The sequence below is a fragment of the Musa acuminata genome, chromosome BXJ3-1 (genome assembly GCF_036884655.1).
Source record: "Musa acuminata AAA Group cultivar baxijiao chromosome BXJ3-1, Cavendish_Baxijiao_AAA, whole genome shotgun sequence".
Taxonomy (NCBI): domain Eukaryota; kingdom Viridiplantae; phylum Streptophyta; class Magnoliopsida; order Zingiberales; family Musaceae; genus Musa; species Musa acuminata.
The window spans coordinates 25795610-25817663 of NC_088349.1; the positions used below are offsets into that span (position 1 = coordinate 25795610).

The following is a 22054-nucleotide window of genomic DNA, read 5'->3' on the forward strand; positions in this document are numbered from 1 at the left end:
ATTGTCCAATCCCCTCTTCTCTACTCACCTACAAACTTATTAGAGACAAACATCTTTTCAAAACGGTCCTCGTCGAACTAAGGTTTTTTTTATCGTACAAAGTTTTTTAAAATTATTTAAATTTATCATTTTTATTCGCTGCACTAATTCACCTCCCTCTTAGTGTCGTTCTTGATCCTAACACAACCATGGGTTAAATATAAAAGATAATAGACTTATTTATATGGAACATACCAAAGATAAAAGACAATAGATTTATTTATATGAAAAGATCTAACCACTGGCTAAAGATAAAAAGACAATAGACTTATTTATATGGAACATGCCAAGAACCTTTCATCTTAATTTTAGTTAATTTATAGATTTTTAGTAGTCCTCCCTCCAGCAAACCAAAGCCTAGTTGAGTTCAATCCAGCAGCAGCAGCTCTCATAGATGGAGAAAGGATTATGGTTCTTTGATTTTTACTCTTTGATCAAGTTTTGAACTCTTTAAACTTATCCGTCTCTACATATTCTTAACACCTTCAAATCCTAAATGTATAGTTGTGGAATAATTTGAATGCATAGTAAAATTGTATATTGATGTAAGTGTTGTTTGGTAAAATTATATTTTAAAAGTTTATTAAATATTATGTGACAAATTTATACTTCTAAAATTTTAATATTTATTTAAAAATAAATATTTTTATTAAAAATAATAAATAAAATAAAATAAATAAATATACATAATCTTATAAAACAAATTTTGTATGATCAGATATCTAAAAAATAAAATATATAATCATATAAATGAATTAAAATAATCTTTAAAAATAAATAAATAAAATTTTAATTTATAGAAGGCATAAATCATATTAGTTTCTCATTAAATAATATTGATAATCTTGAGATCCTAGATAAAACGATAGGATATTTTGAGAATTTAAAAAATTACATTAGCATCCAACTGAAATGAAATGTTAATATTGTACTGAGATAGTATTAGCATTTAAGTATTTGTAATGTACCATCCAAGCTAAATATAATTTGAAAAAAATTTGCTAAGTATCAATTCATATTTAAAATATTTATTTAGCTGTCAATGCACAATTATTCACAAATGCACCTTAGTCTCACATGCACCATGTTATTTGTTTTCAAACCTAGTTCAAAATTCAGAACAGGCAAAGACTTAAATCAACTTATAATAATTTAATTACTAAAATATGAGTTAAATATTCTAAATTAACAATTCATATTAATCAGTTAATTAGTCAGTTATCCCATAAGATCATGACAAATACACTTAGATTTTATTTATTTCTATTAATTCAACAAACACCATTAATTTCCACCGTGCTCGATAAAAGCTGGATCAGGATTAAAATCATGATTTTTTTGTCACGGTGTATTCTATGCGGATTGGATTTCTCTAGCTTTAAAATTGGCACTTGGGCATTACTTCTTATGTGGTTTGTATTGGATCACTTTGGCACATCTACCTTGTGTTTCGATTACTACATGAGAGGGTTGACCGGGTTGGAGATTTAAAAGGTCACACACGGTAAGTAAAAGATGTGATAGGGAGACTATTAGTCTTCAAGCCAAGCTCAACGGGTCGCATCTCAATCGGCAGAAAAGATAAAAAGAACTCTAATTGATGCTCCACCACATCAGCAAAATCCAAACAGTAAATACTTCATGAATATTTTTTATTATATAGAATATTCTATCTAATTGTGAGTAGTTGTTACGTGCAGCACCCTATAAAAGATAGAGATAAACATAATAATCGAGGCTAAACCCTCTACTTCTCGACTCCTTAATCTAGATCATGCTAGTTTGCTCATTGAAAGATATCGATTTTTATGCAGGGATGGTGCTTCCGGATAACACCTCTTTGGGAGCTCAGAATATTAGGTTATTTGGATCATAGAACCATTGCTTCTGTTGAGCGCTTATTTTCTGTCCTTTCGATCAGTGACATATACGAAGGTACCAAATCAAATTGGGAGAGGAATGTGGAATGCTAATGAGATGGTTCATGAGATATGTGGGAGTCGAAAAAGGATGACAGAAACGGAACGCACGGATGCACGGATGCATGTGGACTCCCGTTGTCTTCGCAATAATCGAGTTAGAGTAGTCAGGAAGCATTCGGATTCATGTCTCGTTGTTCGTTTCTCAGCAAACTGGTGGTTGACATGTCAATTTTTATGGAATCTTCTGTCGCCTCAACTCACTTTAATTTTTTCGTTTTTTAATAAAAAACCTTTTCCATTTTCCCTCCCCGTCAAATACTGAGAGAAAAAAAAAATGATATACTATTACCCCTATTTTGGTCTCTAAGCCCTAAATCGTTTTTAAAAAAAACTCATGCTATAAAAATAATAACATTGATATTTGAATTTTGGATGTATTTTTATTAGGGTGATTTTCCTTACAAAGCTTTTCTTTTTCGGTTTTTCTTAAAAAATATTCTTGTTTTATTTTTCTCATATGGTACCATTATTTTCTGTAATACCATAATACCCCTCGTCACCGTTTTGTCACGGATAAACTTCTAAACAAGATGTTTGATGTAATACTTATGTATGTCCATGTCTTTTGACATGTTCATGCCTTGTACAGCATATAGAGGGGCGGTCGAAGGCTTAATAGTCTCATTTTAGTTGGGTTGGTGGCCTCTTTAGGCTTGTAAATAAAGGTTGTATCATGTGGACACGTGAGAGAGATTTTTGGTCTATAATGGACCATTTTACCCTTTATTGTGCAACTGTTCAAAGCTTGTAAAGTCTGTTTGTAATTTGCATTGTCTATGAAGTGTTTTTCCGAGATGTTTGCTTGTGGATCCCGATTGAGGCGTTCTCTCTAACCCGTTCTCTCTTTTGTTGGTCCTAAGGGACAATGGGAGGCTTCGGGGAGGCTGACCTTTACGGACGGACACGCAAGGGTACCGCACGACTTAGGCAAAACCAGCTAAGTCCATGACAGATGGTATCAGAGCGGGACAAGCACTCATAGAAACACTTAGCATGCAAACGTGGGGGACCTAGTGGGGCTGCGTTGAGGGCAGTCAGCACACGCGTGACTGTTTGGGGGAAAACGGGCATGGAGATGTAGGGAAAAGGAGTCGCTCGGAGGAGCGGGCATCTGACATTGGCATTCAAAGGAATGGCCAACCCTTCGCGCAAGAGGCACCACGAGAACAGGCAAGCTTGGAAGAATGCGGAGCGCACAAAGGTTGGAATGGTTGAGTTTGAGCTACGGCTCAACGTTGACAACTATACTTGATGGTGCTCAAGGCAAGCGAGGCGCTTGGTAAAGGATGAGACCATGCAAGGTGGAATGAGTTGCTCAGCGATCGAAAGAGTTGTGCAAAGCTCACAGAGGTGAGAGGAATTGCTAACTCAAAGAATTCGGTACTCATGCATGGGCTTGTATGCGGACGATGGAATGTTCGCGGCCATCCCAAGGCGACCGAAACTCGGCGCCATGGAGTATTGAAACTTTCTCTTCATCATGTGAAGGATACGTCCGTAGGAGGCTGAAGTGTGTAACGAGTTTAGTATGTTGTTAGGCCTTGAGGGGTGCAGCGGGGGCTGTATTGACGTGGAGTCACAATCTAGCAAGTGCATTTGCAGGAGGCAGAACAATGCACAGTTTGTTCAGCAGATCGGAGTAGTCCAAGGGGATGGTGGTCTCCGAAACGAAGAGAGATGTTGCTCCAACGGGATAGTTATCCAGGAGGGATAAGTCCTGGCTCTCTAGAGGGAGGAATATGTGGGACGGACCTCACAAGTTGAGAAGGAGTACCTCAACAAACAACAACTCCACGAAGCTCTATGGACTGAGCAAGCAGCGAGAAGTTGTTGCATGATCTCGCCCAAGAGAATGCATTGGTGGATGCATTGCGATATCAAGTGGGGGAGTGACCCAAAGCAACACAAATGAAGGCACACTTGGAGTCGATATGGAGATCAGACTCAAGGGAGGGCTGACCCGTGGAATGGTGGGCACGAGGGCCACCATCGACTCAATGCAAAAACAAGGAGCGGAGCAACTTGCGTGTAACTCGGCGAAGTACCCAAGCCGCATGAAGGGAGCTAGCATAGAAGTTGGAACATGGAGCGGAGGCACAGTGCTTTCCTTAGACAAAGGTCAAGGACATGAACTCTTCCAAAGGCAAGAGTAGAATCAAGTTGTTCCATGGGTCCTTTATTCTGACAGAGTGGACTCATCTTGCATGGTGCCAATGACGAAAGGAGCTTTTGGGCACATGCACCTTATCTCAGAGGAGCATTTGATGGAGGAACTAAGGCGACTCAATTTACGGAGGCGAAGTTGGGTTCAGAAGGCCTTAGCACGGGGTAAGAGGACACAGAGGTGGGTACTCTTGAAGAATATGCCACAGTGTTGCCATTCAAGTTGCCATGAAGGAAGTGGTGCGCAGCGGAGATTGTGCTGGTAGGGGCAGAGGCCCAGGATCCAAAAAATGGTGCACAAATTATAGTGAAGTCGATGGACTTTGGGAGCTACTAGGCGACGGACTATCCTAGAGCGGTGCTTCATCTAGGTGTGACCCAAGAGTGGGTGGATGAAGGTCGATTGCCAAAGGAGCGAACAAAATCGAATGTGGAAGAGACCCTACGATGTATTAGCAAAGGCCACACATGAAGGGTTCACAATTCGAGTTCATCCCACAAGGATCAAAATGCAATAGAGATGTCACCAGGAGGCGACATGGTGCAGTGGATCGTGGTGGAACAGTTCGTGGTAATGCGATATATACGACATAGTCCCGTGAGGGACTAGATCATATGGAGGTATGATCGGGAGCTACTGGAAGCTCCACTTCGGTGAACAATACGATAGCAAGAAGGGCTATGGATTCAAGGAGTGAAGGCCATGGTACCGTAAAGGCGGGTCTTCCGTGCGCGTATCAAATTTTACATCGGATGAAAACCTTGGTCATCAGCATATGGGGGCTGGGTTCCACCAAGGGAAAAGTTTGAATGCAAGTACCAGTGAGTTCCATGGGAATGACTTGATTATGCAGAGGTATGATCGAAGCAACTGGAGAGTTGGATTGCTCCAGAGCTCATATTCGCTTAAGGGAGCCCGACAAGTCAGAGGACAAGGTTGAGTAAGCGAACGTTGCTACCAAGTAAGCTAAGGAGAACAAAATCAGTGAAAACCCTATAACGTGATGGCAGAGGCCATGCATGAAAGTTACAGTCTGTCTTTCCATCGACCAAACGGACTGCTTGGAAAACACAGAGGTGTTGAAGCAAGGGGTCGAAAGGGGCGAGGAAGCGACGACGAGTCCAAAGGGACTTAGCTACCCAAAATCAAGCATCAGTTAGAATGTAAGTGGACTCAGAGGAGTGCCACGGAGATTTATCTACTGATCGTGAAGAAAAGGGATACAGATGCGAGGCAACGGATAGTAGGGCCATGGGCATGGTAGCGCCATGGTACTGCAGAGTCGGGACTTCCGTGAAAGTCATTGATCCCTTGCTCTCATGGAGGGAGAGCGCTTGGTCGTGAAAGGGGCCGAGGAGGTGGAGTATGCAGAGGCAATCTCCATGTACCGAGACAAGGTTGAAGGGCAGAGGCCGAGAAACTTCATAAGACCGGTGTCAATGAGCTTCTCATCAAGATAGCCGAAAGTGAAGGACTTCGGGTCATGCAAGAGGGCATAACCAAGGAACGAAGTAGGTAGTACGCGGTGCTGTACCTTTGCTACTCATTGGAGTAGGTGGCAGGGTTGATGGAGAAGACGGTACAATCCCAGAGGCGACCAAACCTATGAGAGAATTACTCTAAGTTGGGGTGAAAACTTCCTGCATTCCAGAAGTTCGATGGCATTGAGAAGGTGAATCACAGTAACTAACTCAACGCAAGGAGTGCAAACACTTCAAGTGCTTCAGAAGTGTGAGCAAAGAGCAGGCGAAGGCTAGTAACCAGCTCGATGCATAGAGTACAACCTCGGGGAGGCGAGCGAAGTCAAGTAACCTTTGCCTTCTCAACCCTTAAGAGAATGGGCAAAACCGAGTACCCCAATTCTCTTATCTATCCAGCAGAGGAGCTCTGCACAAGTTCAAAGACCCTTCGAAGACAATGGAAGACAATAGTTGTCAAACCCTCACCAACGGTGATCAGTGCTACTGAGAGTAGATTGTTCGCTTCATTTCCTAACGAAATGCCAATCGAAAGCGGAAGTGATGCGAACCTACTTGGAAGTGACAACTAAGTGAAAGAAGAGTCAATGGGCAAATTTTGTGGAGGAAGGACCCAAAACTTCAGAAGTTGCGAGACGATGCTCGTTAAAGCTCCAACAAGCATCCACCTAGTTCAAGCAGCATGAGGCATTTGAGAGACTAGCGCAGTAAGGATGGTCTTTTCCTTCATCTGGAGGATCCGCAGGATGTTAGGATCAAGAGCAGTAAGAGGGGGGGGGGGTGAATTAGTGCAGTGAAAATCTTTCGACGATAAAAACGTTTGAACGATAAAAACGATTTCGGTGTGAAAGCCGATTCTAAGATTACTTTAACTTAAGATCAAGCGAGATGACGTTAAAGTCAATCCATGAAGGCAGTTTGCAGTTATGATGAAAACCAGAATATGAGCGCAAACTGAAATATGACGTTCGTACGAAGAAACTGATTTATGTCTAAATGCTGATTCGTAAATCACTTGATTAGATGAGATGCAGCTTAAGCAAGGATATTAAGGCAGTTTGCAGTTAAGATAGAAATCAAAATGTAAACGCAAACTGAAATATGATGATCGTACGAAAAAATAGATTTACGTCTAAACGCTGATTCGGAAAGTGCAAAGCTGAAACCCGATCGTATATGCGCAGAAAGCAGTAAGCTTTAGAGGAGGTTTGCAGTAAAGATAAAATGCTTAAAATAAATATAAACCGAGATTTAGAGTGGTTCGGTCAATCTTGACCTACTCCACTTTTGGCTTCCTCCACCAACGAGGTCACCGACGTCAACTAGAGGCCTTCCTTCAATATGCGAAGGCCAACCACTCTTTTATAGTTTCACTCCTTTTGACGGGCTTAGGAGACAACCCTTACAGAATTTTCTCTCCTCTCCTCTCTTTACAGCTCAGAACTTGGAAGAAAAGAGGGAGAAGGACTTTTGGCCTTTACAATAATTTTGAGCTCTAAAAATCACATAACAAGATCAAGATTTCGGTGTGTATTCTGTACCCTTTCAGTGCTGAATGGGTGGGGTATTTATAGGCCCCAACCCAGTTCAAATTTGGAGCTCAAAACTGTCAATTCTCGGAATTCCGGGATCAGGCGGTTGCACCTCCTGACTGGAGCGGTTGCATCGCTTGGCAGAGCTCGAAGACTGAGCCTCTGGGCGGTGCCACCTCCTGTCAGGGGTGGTTGCACCTCCTGCCAAAGCTCGAAGACCGAGCTCAGGTGGTGCAACCTCCTAACTGAGGTAGTTGCACTGCTCAGCCAGTGCTCGGAGACCAAGCCCAAGCGGTGCCACCTCCTGTCAGGGGAGGTTGCACCGCCCAGTCTCGCTCGGAGACTGAGCCCAGGCGGTGCCACCGCCTGGCTGGAGCGGTTGCACCTCCCAATCTCGCTCGGAGACTGAGCCCAGGCAGTGCAACCTCCTGCCTTGGGCGGTTCAACCGCCTGGTAGAAATCAGGGTCCGAATGGGTTGATCCATTCGGCCCAATTTGGGTTTTTCAAGGGCCCAATTGCCCCATGATTAAGTTAATGGGATCACCTCTCATTTCCAACTTAATCATTATGCTAACTACGATATTCCCTAAGACATTTACTGCAACTTGCTCCGGTGCGTCAATCGCTTCTTCCGGCGAGCTTCCGACGAACTTTCGTCGATCATCCGATGAACCCTCGGTGATGCTCCTGCGGACTTCCGACAAACTCCTGGACTTACGACGATCCACTTGGCGAGTTCCAATGAGCTTCTTTGGCAAGCTCATGGACTTCTCGGATTTGTTCCTGTAGAACCTCCGATGACTGTTCGAACTTCCGTCGAACTCTCGAACTCCCAACGTGATCATTGTCTTGACTCCGGCGTAACTCCTGCTGCATGTCTTACTTTTATCGTAGTTAATCCTGCACACTTATCTCAACATATGGATTAGATAACAAATGACAATTGACTTCATCATCAAAATCCGAGATTCAACAATCTCCCCCTTTTTGATGATGATAATCAATTGATAATGGAATTAACCTTAACTCCTCCTATCTATATGCCATACTTGAGATAAGTCATTTTAGAATTCAAAACCTTTGAATTCAAGAGACATATTGATAAGTTAAAATCATTTAAACTTATCAATTACTCCCCTCATGATTCCCATCATGATGTATCTCTCTGAAGATGATGTCAAGGCTTGACATTCATTTTGAAATTTTACATTACATGTTTGAATGATGGTAATAGTAGTAATTCATCATATTGTAAGATATCAACATGTAAAACTACGAAGTAAGATTTTGATATCATTACATGATGCACACATTTCAAATGATGTTTTAGCAATTATTGCATTTCATCACATGGTAAGATATCAATACGTAAAATTACGATGCAAGTTTTTTGTTTGATATCTTGACATGATGCAAATAAGGCATAATGTAAATTATAGCAATCATGGCGTCTCTTGGTGATGCAAGCATGACATTAATACTCATATATTTCTCCCCCTTTGTCATCAACAAAAAGCATGGTAATTGTGATACCAGGAGAACAATATAAGCAAATTTTAAGTATCAGTGTGATAATTGTTCATGCCTTTACTCGGTTCATGTTATTTTCCAATAGTAAGTGATAGGAAATCAATTATACAAGCATGATATGTAGATCACTTTGAATACTTCTTCCTTTTAATTTGTTATAATCTTTTTGCATGAAGGAGGAAGGTCATTTGTGATACCAGCTATTTGTGAGTTTACACTAAGTGAAGTTAAAACCGATGAGATATTAAATCATGGTTCAGGTATCAAGATATGTATGTGAAGCAAATCTTTGCAAGTAAAAGCACTATCATTCATATTTCAAGATGGAATTTATAAGCAGGAATCATTTCATCAAATCCATTTCAGAAAAATATTTTTCACATATAAGTGTATGAGAAAATCCGATTTTTAGGATACCAATTGTTAAGCGAATCCACACATGAAATGAACACTTTCATGCATTCGGACAAGACTATGCTACAGATTTTCAAATACAATCATGAAGACAAAACATGCTTATTGTTATGAAAATTTTTGTATTCAACACATAATTTCCAACATGTTATTTAGGCATGTAATGGTAGTCAAGTGATTTGATCATTCAATAAAGTCCGAAAGATAATTTTAACTAGTTTATGTACTCGGACACATCAACATTCCTAACTCTCTTCTTATGAAATCAAATTGTTCTTCACTTAGAGGTTTTGTAAAAATATCAGCTAGTTGATGTTTAGTATCAATGAATTCTATAATTATATCATGATTAGTAACATGATCTCGTATAAAGTGATGTCTAATATCAATATGTTTTGTTCTTGAGTGTTGTATAGGATTTTTCATTAAGCATATTGCACTTGTGTTATCACATTTAATAGGAATATTTTTAAGATGAGTTTTATAATCTTCTAAGGTGTTTTTCATCCATACAACTTGTGCACAGCATGCACTTGCTGCAATATATTCAGCTTCGGTTGTTGAAAGTGCAACCGAGTTTTGTTTCTTAGATGACCAGGAAACAAGGGCATGTCCTAAAAATTAACATGTTCCTGATGTGCTTTTTCTATCTAGTCTACAACCAGCAAAGTCCGCATCAGCATAAGCAATTAACTCAAGATTCTCTGATTTTGGGTACCATAATCCTAGATTTGTGGTACCATTAAGATATCTAAGTATTCTTTTAACTGCTTTGAGATGAGATATCTTAGGGTTTGATTGAAATCTAGCATAAAGTCCTGCACTGAATATGATCTCTGGTCTAGTTGCAGTGAGGTAAAGTAAACTTCCTATCATACCCCTATAAGTTTTTTGATCGAAGCTTTCTCCACTTTCATCAATTTCTAACTTAGTGGAGGTGCTCATAGGAGTATTAATAGCTTTTGAGTTATTCATATTAAACTTTTTCAGTAAATTCATAGCATATTTAGTTTGACTAATAAAGATGTCATTACTTAGTTGTTTGATTTGTAAGCCTAAGAAGAATGTTAATTCTCCCATTAAACTCATTATAAATTCAAGATTCATAGTTTTAGCAAAAGATTCACAAAGAGATTCATTCGTAGAACCAAAGATAATATCATCAACATAAATCTGAACAATGAGAAAATTATTTTCAAAATTCTTGATGAACAATGTAGTATCAACCTTGCCTTTTATGAAATTATTTTCAATAAGAAAAGAACTAAGTCTCTTGTACCAAGCCCTCGGAGCTTGTTTTAAACCATAGAAAGCTTTAGTTAATCTAAACACATGATTAGGGAGGCTATTATTTTCAAATCCAGGAGGTTGTTCAACATAGACTTCTTCGGAAATAAAGCCATTTAGAAAAGCGCTTTTAACATCCATTTGAAACAACTTAAAATTATTACTACTAGCGTAGGCAAGGAGCATCCTTATGGCTTCTAATCGAGCCACAGGAGCGAAGGTTTCTTCGTAATCGATACATTCTTCTTGGTTGAAACCTTTAGCCACTAATCTAGCCTTGTTTCTAACCACGATACCATATTCATCTTGCTTGTTTCTAAAAACCCATGTAGTACCAATAACTAAATGGTCATTTGGCCTAGGAACAAGCTTCCACACCTCATTTCTCTCAGATTGATTTAATTCATCTTGCATTGCGATAATCCATGAATCATCTTTCATGGCTTCGTCAACACATTTGGGTTCAATTTGGGAGAGAAAAGCGACGTTGGAATAAAATTTTTTAAGAGAAGAACGTGTTTGAACCCCCTTAGGATAAGTATCTACATACTTCCAATCCTTGGGTAAGGATGTTTCGGAAGTAGATGCATCCAAGTTGCTAGTTGGAGACGGGGTTTCATTTAAATTCAAGGAATCAAAATTAACATCATCATCAAAATTGTTTTTCCTGATTTCGGAAATCTCATTGAAGACAACATGAATGGATTCTTCAATAATTAAAGTTCTTTTATTGAAGATGCGAAAAGATTTAGAAACCGAAGAATAACCAAGAAAGATTCCTTCATCGGATTTAGCATCAAATTTTCCTAAATTATCTTTTTCATTCAAGATAAAACATTTACACCCAAAGACTTTAAAATATGAAACATTGGGTTTTTTGTTGTTCCATAACTCATAGGGAGTTTTGGTAAGTAAGGGTCTTACTAGAACTCTATTCAAAATATAGCATGCAGTATTTACGGCTTCGGCCCAAAAATATTTGGGTAGGTTATGTTCATTCAACATGGTTCTTGCCATTTCTTATAGATTTCGATTTTTTCTTTCTACTACTCCATTTTGTTGAGGATTTCTAGGAGTAGAGAAATTATGGTTGTATCCATTGAGTTCACAAAATTCTTGGAAATGATGGTTTTGAAATTCACCACCATGATAACTTCTAATTGACGAAATCATAGAACCCTTCTCATTTTGAACAAGTTTACAAAACTTGGTAAAATATCTAAAGCATTCATTTTTCTGTTTTAAGAAGTAAGTCCATGTGTATCTGCTATAGTCATCCACAATGACGAAGGCGTATTTGCTACCTCCTAGGCTTGATGTAGAGATTGGTCTGAACAAGTCCATATGGATCAATTGTAAGGGCCTAGAGGTGCTTATTTGATTCTTAGATTTGAAACTGCCCTTAATTTGTTTACCTAATTGGCAAGCATCACATACAGTATCTTTGATGAACTTGATATGAGGAATACCTCTTACAAGTTCTCTAGATGATATTTGAGTGATTAGTTTCATGCTAGCATGACCTAATCTTCTATCCTCATTCAAAATCGAAAAACACATTTCATTACACAAATCATTGATGTCAATAGTGTATACGTTATTTTGTTTTAATGCAATCATAGACGTGTTTTTGTGTGGTTTTTCAATGATGCAAGCATTAGACTCGAATCTGATAATATATCCTTTATCACATAATTGACTGATGCTCAAGAGGTTATGTTTTAAACCATCAACTAACAAAACATCTTCGATAAAGAAGTTGGATTTGTTACCTATGGTTCCTTTGCCAATGATTTTACCCTTGTTGTTGTCTCCGAAGGTGACATAGCCTTCGTCTATACTAGTGAGCTTAGAGAATTGAGATGGATCTCCGGTCATATGCCTTGAGCATCCACTATCAAGGTACCATCTCTTGCTCCTAGCTTGCGATGGTATAGGTTTCTACAAGAAATGATGATTTTTAGGTACCCATTTGCTTTTGGGTGCCTCAAAAATAGATCTACATTGTTTATCATGTTGCATAGAATTTATCATGGTTCCTTTAGGAACCCAAATTAATTTGTTTGGACTAATTTTCTTGAATGGACAATTATGCGTTTTGTGTCCAAGTTTGCAACAAAAGTTGCATTTGCTTTGGTGTCGAACATGTAAGATGGGGCCTTTTATGAAGGTGGTTGGATTTTGGTGAGGACTTCTTACAAATCCGATTCCACTTCTTTTGGGAACGTGACCCTTGTTTGCAAGGATCATGTTCAATGACTTGCTACCAACCTCGAATTTCTTCAAGGTGTCATTAAGTAGCAAGTTTTCCTTTTGGAGAGTTTCTATATCATGGCATTTTGTGCATGAACTTAAACTATCATGATATTCAGTTTTTAACTTATCAAAATTACAAGTAAGACTATCATGCTCCTTTTTTAGCAATTTATATTTTCTACTAATAATCTTGCATTCATCAAATAAGTCATGGAAGACATTTAATAATTCATCAAATGATAAATCTGCATCTATTAAATTTGTTACCTCCTCTCCGATGGCCATTAAGGCGTAATGAGCAACTTGCTCGGTGTTGGACTCCTCTTCTTCGGACGCGCTCGAGTCATCCCATGTTGCTTTGAGCGCCTTCTTCTTTGATGTTCTCTTCTTGACTTGGGGACAATCACTCTTGTAGTGTCCCGGCTTCTTGCACTCATAGCAAATAACTTGGTCCTTCTTGGGTTCAAATTTATTTTTTGTTTCATTCTTAAACTTGTTTCTTTTAATAAATTTTTTAAATTTTCTTATTAGAAGTGCCAAGTCATCGTCACAGTCCTCATCACTTGAGTTTTCTCTCAAGTGGTCTTTTGAAATTTTAAGTGTCATTTCCTTCCTGATCTTTGGAAGGATGTCTTCTTGCTCTTCATGAGCTTTGCAAGTCATCTCGTAGGTCATTAATGACCCGATTAGTTCTTCAAGAGGGAAGTTGTTTAGATCTTTCGCCTCTTGAATAGTAGTGACTTTAGGATCCCAACTCTTAGGAAGGGATCTTAGAATCTTATTTACGAGCTCAAAATCTGAAAAACTTTTTTCGAGTCCTTTTAGACTGTTGACGACATCCGTGAAACGGGTAAACATGTCGCCAATAGTCTCACTCGGTTTCATCCGAAAAAGTTCGAAAGAGTGTAACAAAAGGTTGATTTTTGACTCTTTCACTCTACTTGTGCCTTCGTGAGTCACTTCGAGTGTGTGCCAAATATCAAATGCGGTTTCACAAACCGAAACACGGTTGAACTCATTTTTATCAAGTGCACAAAATAAGGTATTCATAGCCTTTGCATTAAGAGCAAAAGCCTTCTTCTCCAATTCATTCCAATCGATCATTGGAAGAGAAGACTTCGAAAATCCATTTTCGACAAGATTCCAAAGTTCAAAATCCATAGAAATAAGAAAGATCCTCATTCGGGTCTTCCAATAGGTGTAGTCCGTCCCATTGAACATGGGTGGACGTGTAATAGAGTGGCCCTCTTGGTTTCTGGCGTATGCCATCTCTCTTGGGTTTTAACCCGTTTGAGAGTTAACCCCGCTCTGATACCAATTGTTAGGATCAAGAGCACTAGGGGGGGGGGGGTTGAATTAGTGCAGCGGAAATCTTTCGACGATAAAAACGTTTGAACGATAAAAATGATTTCGGTGTGAAAGCTGATTCTAAAATTACTTTAACATAAGATCAAGCGAGATGACGTTAAAGTCAATATATGAAGGCAGTTTGCAATTATGATGAAAACCAGAATATGAGCGCAAACTGAAATATGATATTCGTACGAAGAAACTGATTTACGTCTAAATGCTGATTCGTAAATCACATTGATTAGGCGAGATGCAGCTTAAGCAAGGATATTAAGGTAGTTTGCAGTTAAGAGAGAAATCAAAATGTAAATGCAAACTGAAATATGATGATCGTACGAAAAAACAGATTTACGTCTAAACGATGATTCGAAAAGTGCAAAGCTGAAACCCGATCGTATATGCGCAGAAAGTAGTAAGCTTTAGAGGAGGTTTGCAGTAAAGATAAAATGCTCAAAGTAAATGCAAACCGAGATTTAGAGTGGTTCGGTCAATCTTGACCTACTCCACTTTTGGCTTCCTCCACCAATGAGGTCACCGACGTCAACTAGAGGCCTTCCTTCAATAGGCGAAGGCCAACCACCCTTTTACAGTTTCACTCCTTTTGACGGGCTTAGGAGACAACCCTTACAGAATTTTCTCTCCTCTCCTCTCTTTACAGCTCAGAACATGGAAGAAAAGAGGGAGAAGGACTTTTGGCCTTTACAACAATTTTGAGCTCTAAAAATCACAGAACAAGATTAAGATTTCGGTGTGTATTCTGTACCCTTTCAGTGCTGAATGGGTGGGGTATTTATAGGCCCCAACCCAGTTCAAATTTGGAGCTCAAAATTGTCAATTCCCGGAATTCCGGGATCAGGCGGTTGCACCTCCTGACTGGAGCGGTTGCAACGCCTGGCAGAGCTCGAAGACTAAGCCTCTGGGCGGTGCCACCTCCTGTCAGGGGCGGTTGCACCTCCTGCCAGAGCTCGAAGACCAAGCTCAGGCGGTTGCACTGCTCAGCCAGTGCTCGGAGACCGAGCCCAAGCGGTGCCACCTCCTGTTAGGGGAGGTTGCACCGCCCAGTCTCGCTCAGAGACTAAGCCCAGGCGGTGCCACCGCCTGGCTGGAGCGGTTGCACCTCCTAGTCTCGCTCGGAGACTGAGCCCAGGCGGTGCAACCTCCTGCCTTGGGCGGTTCAACCGCCTAGCAAAAATCAAGGTCCGAATGGGTTGATCCATTCGGCACAATTTGGGTTTTTCAGGGGCCCAATTGCCCCATGATTAAGTTAATGGGATCACCTCCCATTTCCAACTTAATCATTGTGCTAACTACGATATTCCCTGAGACATTTACTGCAACTTGCTCTGGTGCGTCAATCGCTTCTTCCGGTGAGCTTCCGGCGAACTTCCGTCGATCATCCGATGAACCCTCGGTGATGCTCCTGCGGACTTCCGGTAAACTCCTGGACTTGCGACGATCCACTTGGCGAGTTCTGACGAGCTTCTTTGGCAAGCTCATGGATTTCTCGGATTTGTTCCTGCAGAACCTCCGACGACTGTCCAAACTTCCGTCGAACTCTCGAACTCCCAACGTGATCATTGTCTTGACTCCGGCGCAACTCCTACTACATTTCTTACTTTTATCGTAGTTAATCCTGCACACTTATCTCAACATATGGATTAGTTAACAAATGACAATTGACTTCATCATCAAAATCCGAGATTCAACACAGGAACCAACAGGGATCAACACAGCTCAGCCAACCCCACACTAGAGTTAGAGTCATTGGCTAGTTGAAGCAGCATGGCGGATCAAAGGTTCGACTACTCAAAAACAGCAACGGAGAGCAACTGGGAGCTAAGAGGCGCATTGTAGCTGGAGCAGAAGATTGAAGACTCAGCAAAGGCGAGGAGTTGCAGTGTCGACAAAGGCTTCAACGAGGACGTCGAAGGAATAAGTGGGGGAGAATGTCACGGACAAACTTCTAAACAAGATGTTTGATGTAATGCTTATGTATGTCCGTGTCTTTTGGCATGTTCATGCCTTGTACAGCATGTAGAGGGGCAGTCGAAGGCTTAATAGTCCCATTTTAGTTGGGTTGGTGGCCTCTTCAGGCTTGTAAATAAAGGTTGTATCATGTGGACACGTGCGAGAGATTTTTGATCTGTAATGGACCATTTTACCCTTTGTTGTGCAGCTGTTCAGAGCTTGTAAAGTCTGTTTATAATTTGTATTGTCTATGAAGTATTTTTCGGAGATGTTTGCTTGTGGATCCCGATTGAGGCGTTCTCTCTAACCCGTTCTCTCTTTTGTTGGTCCTAAGGGACAATGGGAGGCTTCGGGGAGACTGACCTTTGCGGACGGACACGCAAGGGTGCCGCATGACTTAAGCAAAACCAGCTAAGTCCGTAACAGTTTGTTGCCTCGGCCTTCACCCTCGTCCGTCATCTCCGCTCTTGTCCTCGTCTATCACTATTATCGATAAGACCCTCATTCGTCATTTTCTCTGCATCCTCATCTATCGTTTTCACTCTCATTCTCGTTCATTAACCTCGAGCGCATTCTTATCTTTGGAAGTTTCACCATCGGCCTCTCATCATCGCTAACATTAACCCCATCGTTTGTGGCGAAGAGAGTGTTAAGAAGGGTGAGAGCATGGGTATAAATAATATATGAAATGTAATGATTACCAGCAAAGACAATGAGCAAGGATGAAAGATATTATGGATATTATAAAAACTAGAGACACCATTTGAAAATATAAAAATAAGGACACATTCCAAGCAGAAACAAAAAAATATTTTCATGAAATCATCCTTTTTAATAATTTAAAAATTAAAAGAAAGAAATAAGCGATCAGAAACCGTTCTTGGCCCCAACTATACTAACGCCTTTTCGGCTTTATCTCTCTCGGCGTTCCACTTGTTGCTTCTGTTCGTTTCTGCTTCCTTTTCGAAATCATGTCAGGGAACTGAAGCAAACAAGATAGAACAGAGGAAGGTTTGGACGACCCTCTTCCGCGTTTCTCTGAGGCATTGTGGTAAGTAATGTCAACTTCATATGATTCAAATCCTGTTCTCGTATTTCGGTAGATTTGCAATACTGCTTGCAACTATTTCTGTCACTTTGCAATATGGATTTCTATGTTCATTTTTGCTGTTCATGAAGGTCTTCATGGATCCTAGTAAAGGAAGTTTATGAGATCGAATCTGGGCACTTGTAAGTTGATTTAGATTGGTTTGATTTCCTCGAGAATTCTGATTGCTACGATTTGAATCGAGTGTTCGATGAAATAGCCATTTTATATCCATCAATAGGTACTTCATGGCAAAAGGAGGGAAGTCCTTTCAAGATACAGAAGGAAGGCCACAGCGCTCTCGGCCGATGAATGAGAGTGACGAAGATATCAACTGTTTCACTGATGCAGAGGACGAGGCTTGGCATTCTCCATGTAATTCAAGTTTTACCTGTTCGGCTTCCGACATGTTGCGCTTCTCCTGTGCTTCCCATTGCGAGATCGATGGATCCCCTGAGGCTGGCAGTAAATCCTATGTCTCGGACCGTTCCCTTCAGGGCGACCTGGAAAGTGGGATTTGGGAGATTAAGAAAGGGGATAAGGATTGCAGGATTTGCCATCTCAACTTGGAGGAAGCTGCTCCAGAGTCGGGTGTTCAGATTCTGCTGGGCTGCTCTTGCAAGAATGACCTGGCTATTGCCCATAAGCTGTGCGCAGAGAAATGGTTCAAGATCAAAGGAAACAAGTAAGCAAAACTTATTTTCTCATATTATCCTATGTGAATATTTTGGTCCTTACTGTGTTCTGTAAATCCTCGAGAAAAATAATGTTTCAGTTGGCATTATAACATTACTGTTTTTCTTCATAAATTAACAGAACAATGTTTATAGCAGCAAATGCTTTGATGTGAAATTTGCATTTGAGGGACTCAAACTATCAGTAGTTGATGCAAATGCTTGTTGCATGAAATCCCAATCCCAGGCATTTTGTAGAATTCATTTGTTGTGTATTTGGTGCTTCATGAACTTGATGCCACCCAAAGTGTGAACAAAAAAGGAGCATATTCTTCTTTAGTTTTGAAAAGGAAGGAGAGACAGAAAAAGTAGACGTAAAATATAAGAGGAACTAATAAAGTAGGGAATCCAGAAACTTGGTCAAAAAGCTAACTTGGTGGAGATATCAAAGTGATGAAGTAGATCAAGATAAATATCCGGGACTAAGATTTAGAGACTTTCTTTATGGTTCCTGTTTAAGTTTTCTGTAGGTGCCAATTTTTTTATTTTTCCATAAAACCCATCAGATGTCTATGATACAGTCCTTTTTGTTGTTCTCTGCTTAATAAGCCTGTAGCCTCTGTCGGTTCTAGCACAATTGATGCCACTTGGGTTGGTTTCTGGTTGAAGTGCGTATTTATTGCTGATGACATCAAGCTGTTGACTTGTTCCTAGCTAGTTCTCAGAAATGTCTGTATTTTTTTTAATCTATCCTGCTTGGAAAAGATAGCTTTCCTTGAGCTCATGTTGCAGTCTTCACTCTTCATCATTTTTACAAGTTTCAAATTTACTTATTCTATGTCTTCTAGTTTCTGATTTCAACTCGGGTTCTGTTAGTTTTGTATTGTCAATGGTTCTTATTTCTCCAACTTCAGTTTGACTATGTTTCATTTGCTTGTTTTTGCTTTTTCGTTTTCGTTTTTGGAGTACATGAGATTTCTATTCCAGTTCAAAGTATAGAAAGTTGTCAGGAGAAGACCAAGACCCATCTATTTGCTATTTAAATTAATAAATTATCTAGCAATCTCTACTATCTATCTGGGTGTCAAACACAGATTCTTTCCTCCCATTTAATTCTATCGAGGACAATATGATTATTATTTATTATTTATAAATCATTTCATTATATAATTTCTATTTAGTCAGCAAATACCACGAAAAACACATCATAGCATTTCTGTAATAATGCTAAATACCTGCAAATTTGTCCTGCCATTACATTTTGCAAGATTTATTGGCTAAGGGAAGTTGTTGGAGTTTCATTTAGTAGAAATTTTGTGGTTTCAATCTGTAGTTTTTCATGTTATACATTTAGTGCTATTATTGTTGCATCTTTAATATTTTGAATTTCTCTAGAAATGGATTCTTGTTAATACCATCAAGCTGAATTATGACTCATTTTTCCTATTTGGTTTTCATGTCAAACTCCCTTAGTACTTGTATCTTCTCTTTTTTATGACCAGAAAAAGTTTCATTGGGTCATTGCAAAATGGCAACAAAAAGGTAATCCGGAGGCACTCTTGCCCTTGCCTTCCAGAATGGTTGACAAAACTATACATTCTCCCTAAGTAAGCTGCTGTATGGGCTAGAGGTAAGAGGACCGAGTGACCATAAATTTACAATCTATTTCCTTAGTGTCAGTCAATCTAAGCCTTAGGAGCCAATGGAACCACAGCATAACCATTCATCATATTTACAATGTGAGATGCATCAAGGTGAACACAAATGATCCTCAAATCTTCTTGCTTAGCAATGAAAGTCTTGGAGCATTTATTCATTTGCAAGTCTAGTGAATGGATCTACTGATCAGCAGTATGCTAAGCAGTAATCAGTAGAGTTTTCCCTTCTGGATGGTCATTTGTAACCAGTATTTTTCCAATAAAGTATCAAATAGTGTTATCTAAATGTACAACATATACTTGAAAATTTTCTTACATATTTGAATTTTCCTACTATGTTCATTGCCCTTTTTCACTTTTTCTTGATTGTTACCATGTACCATCATATCATTACATTTCTTTCTTGGGGGATTCACGGCAATAATGGGAATACAAGATCTTCACCCACACCAAATAGATGCAACTTTGAGATGAGGGGAAAAAGTGAAAATTGGATGAGTTGTTTTATGGTTAATAGCAAGTCTGTCCAACAAAACAATTGATATTTGCCAGCAGTTAACACTTCCTCTATTTAAAACAGTAGATAGAGAGCTATTCATGTGCAAATACTTCCTTCCGTGATCTTTTTGGCCGAGACCAAGAAAGTAAACTGTCCCAAATGCTCCAAACAAAGAGATACAAGGGTGTTCTTATGCTAGACAGCAAAATACAAGTTTCTTCAATAGCTCTTATTTTAAGGTTTCAACATTCTTATTATGAGAGAGATGGATTGCGCTATTTATGTTTACTTGTTTTAGATGATTATCTCTACACTTGTTCTAACTTGGAAATTGCATTCTGAAGACAACAAGCCTTGTTAATATAGGGCATGCAATATGGTTCCAAGATTCCTGTTTGGATCTTTATCACCATTTTGTCACATTATTCAATGAAAATCAGCTTTATCTCATCAACAAATAATCTACTTTGATATCCTTTCATCAATTTATTTTCATATAATGCTTCCAAAATGCTTTATCTTTGTAGATTGTCCTTTTTGGGATTCTCTTGATTTTTCAATTTTTCTTGCCAAAGTTTTCATGTGTTTTCTCATGCCAGGACTTGTGAGATTTGTGGCTCAACTGCACAGAATGTGGTGGTTTCAGATGAGGCCGAGTTAATTGAGCAATCAAATGAGGCTGATACAACAAGAGCTCCACATACACAAGCAACCGAAACACAGGGCTTTTGGCAAGGCCACCGCTTTCTCAACTTCCTGCTTGCATGTGTGGTGTTTGCCTTTGTTGTTTCCTGGCTCTTTCACTTTAACATTCCTGGATGACTGGATATGTTATTAGTAACCAATATTATGGTAAAGAATTTATATTTTTAACTGGTTCATCAAATTATGTTGCCTAATAGGGACAGAGATCTATTTGTCAGCAAGAATGTAAGTTTCTCTTGTCAATTTGTAGCAGTATAAATCAAAGGAAATGCCTCTCTTGACATTTGGATTTTGATGAGTTGGGTGTGATTGTTTTAGAATTAATTAGAATTAATTTGAGCATATGATTTTACAATGATCTATCAAAATTTTTATCAACTAAGCTAGTCAATAATTTATAATTCAAAATTTTTTGAATAGAATTATAGTGTATTAGTTTCACGAGCAAAAAATACTACAAGTCCTTTCAAAACATTGTAATTGTTATGTCTTACCCTTTTTTTATTATTATTTTCTCCGAATAAATAAAAAATAAATATTATAATTTGTAAAACTATATAGATCTAAATCTAAATTTAAATAAAAATGTGAAGACTTATCATTAATTGATCCGCTCATGGAATGTAGGATGGTTGATAATACGTCATTATCAAACAATAATTTTATCGTCTTAATTGTATATCTAGTTATTAGATTTGAGACACAAGAATATCTTATATGAGTATTTTACTCTTTGATACCAGACTTATAGACCTGGAAGTTTCAGATCTAGCATAACTAGTTATCGGGAGTGGTAGTCAACCTTACGAGGGTAATTGAGTGTCGATAGAGGATCATCCACTCTCGGTGTCATAAGACGAATATCCATGTGTTCTTGCTTAGGCAAATCCCTAGCCACCCAGGGTCATTCAGATTGAGAGATAAAGAATTCTCCGGAAGAATCCGATTAGAGTGAGACTCGAGTAGAAACCGTATGGGTCTGACAACACCATGCCCGGTATATAGTCTTTGGGATATTAGATGGATGATGGACTATTGATATATGATAACTGAGGACAAATATGTCAAATGGATTGGATTCCCTTGTATCATTTGGGGACTACGTTGTAGTGATATAGTACATCCGCAATCGATGAGTCAAGTGAATTATTATGGAGATAATAATTCACTAAGCTAGAAGGAGTTCTGATAGGTATGACTTATAGCTAGCTCAATATTGGGCCTAGAGAGTCATACACATATACTAGGTGTTGCGACGAGTAGAAGTTCGGATGTGAGATATCCATTGGAGCCTCTATCTTATTAGATATCTAATAAGCCCCTAAATTACTAGATCCTATGGATGAGATCCAATAAGAGCCATTAAGAGATTATTGAGTAGAGATCCACTAGTTTAAGAGGCTTGAGTATTTGGATGAAGATCCAGTATC

The 22054-nt window shown here is 39.1% G+C and overlaps 1 protein-coding gene across 1 annotated transcript; it reads left to right on the forward strand.

Moving 5' to 3' along the window:
- Positions 1-16909: 16909 nt before the first annotated feature.
- Positions 16910-20919, forward strand: LOC135629307 (uncharacterized). The gene is made up of 4 exons (XM_065136490.1): positions 16910-17052; positions 17181-17231; positions 17330-17773; positions 20519-20919. The coding sequence occupies exons 3-4, from the start codon at positions 17337-17339 to the stop codon at positions 20739-20741; spliced, it is 660 nt and encodes a 219-aa protein (XP_064992562.1). The 5' UTR covers positions 16910-17052; positions 17181-17231; positions 17330-17336; the 3' UTR covers positions 20742-20919.
- The last annotated feature ends 1135 nt before the right edge of the window (positions 20920-22054 follow it).

Bases quoted from the DNA above. Each gene is read 5' to 3' on its own strand.
- LOC135629307 (XM_065136490.1), top strand. From the start codon at position 17,337: ATGGCAAAAGGAGGGAAGTCCTTTCAAGATACAGAAGGAAGGCCACAG. The intron at 17,774-20,518 runs GTAAGCAAAACT...TTCTCATGCCAG, and splicing joins TTCAAGATCAAAGGAAACAA to GACTTGTGAGATTTGTGGCT.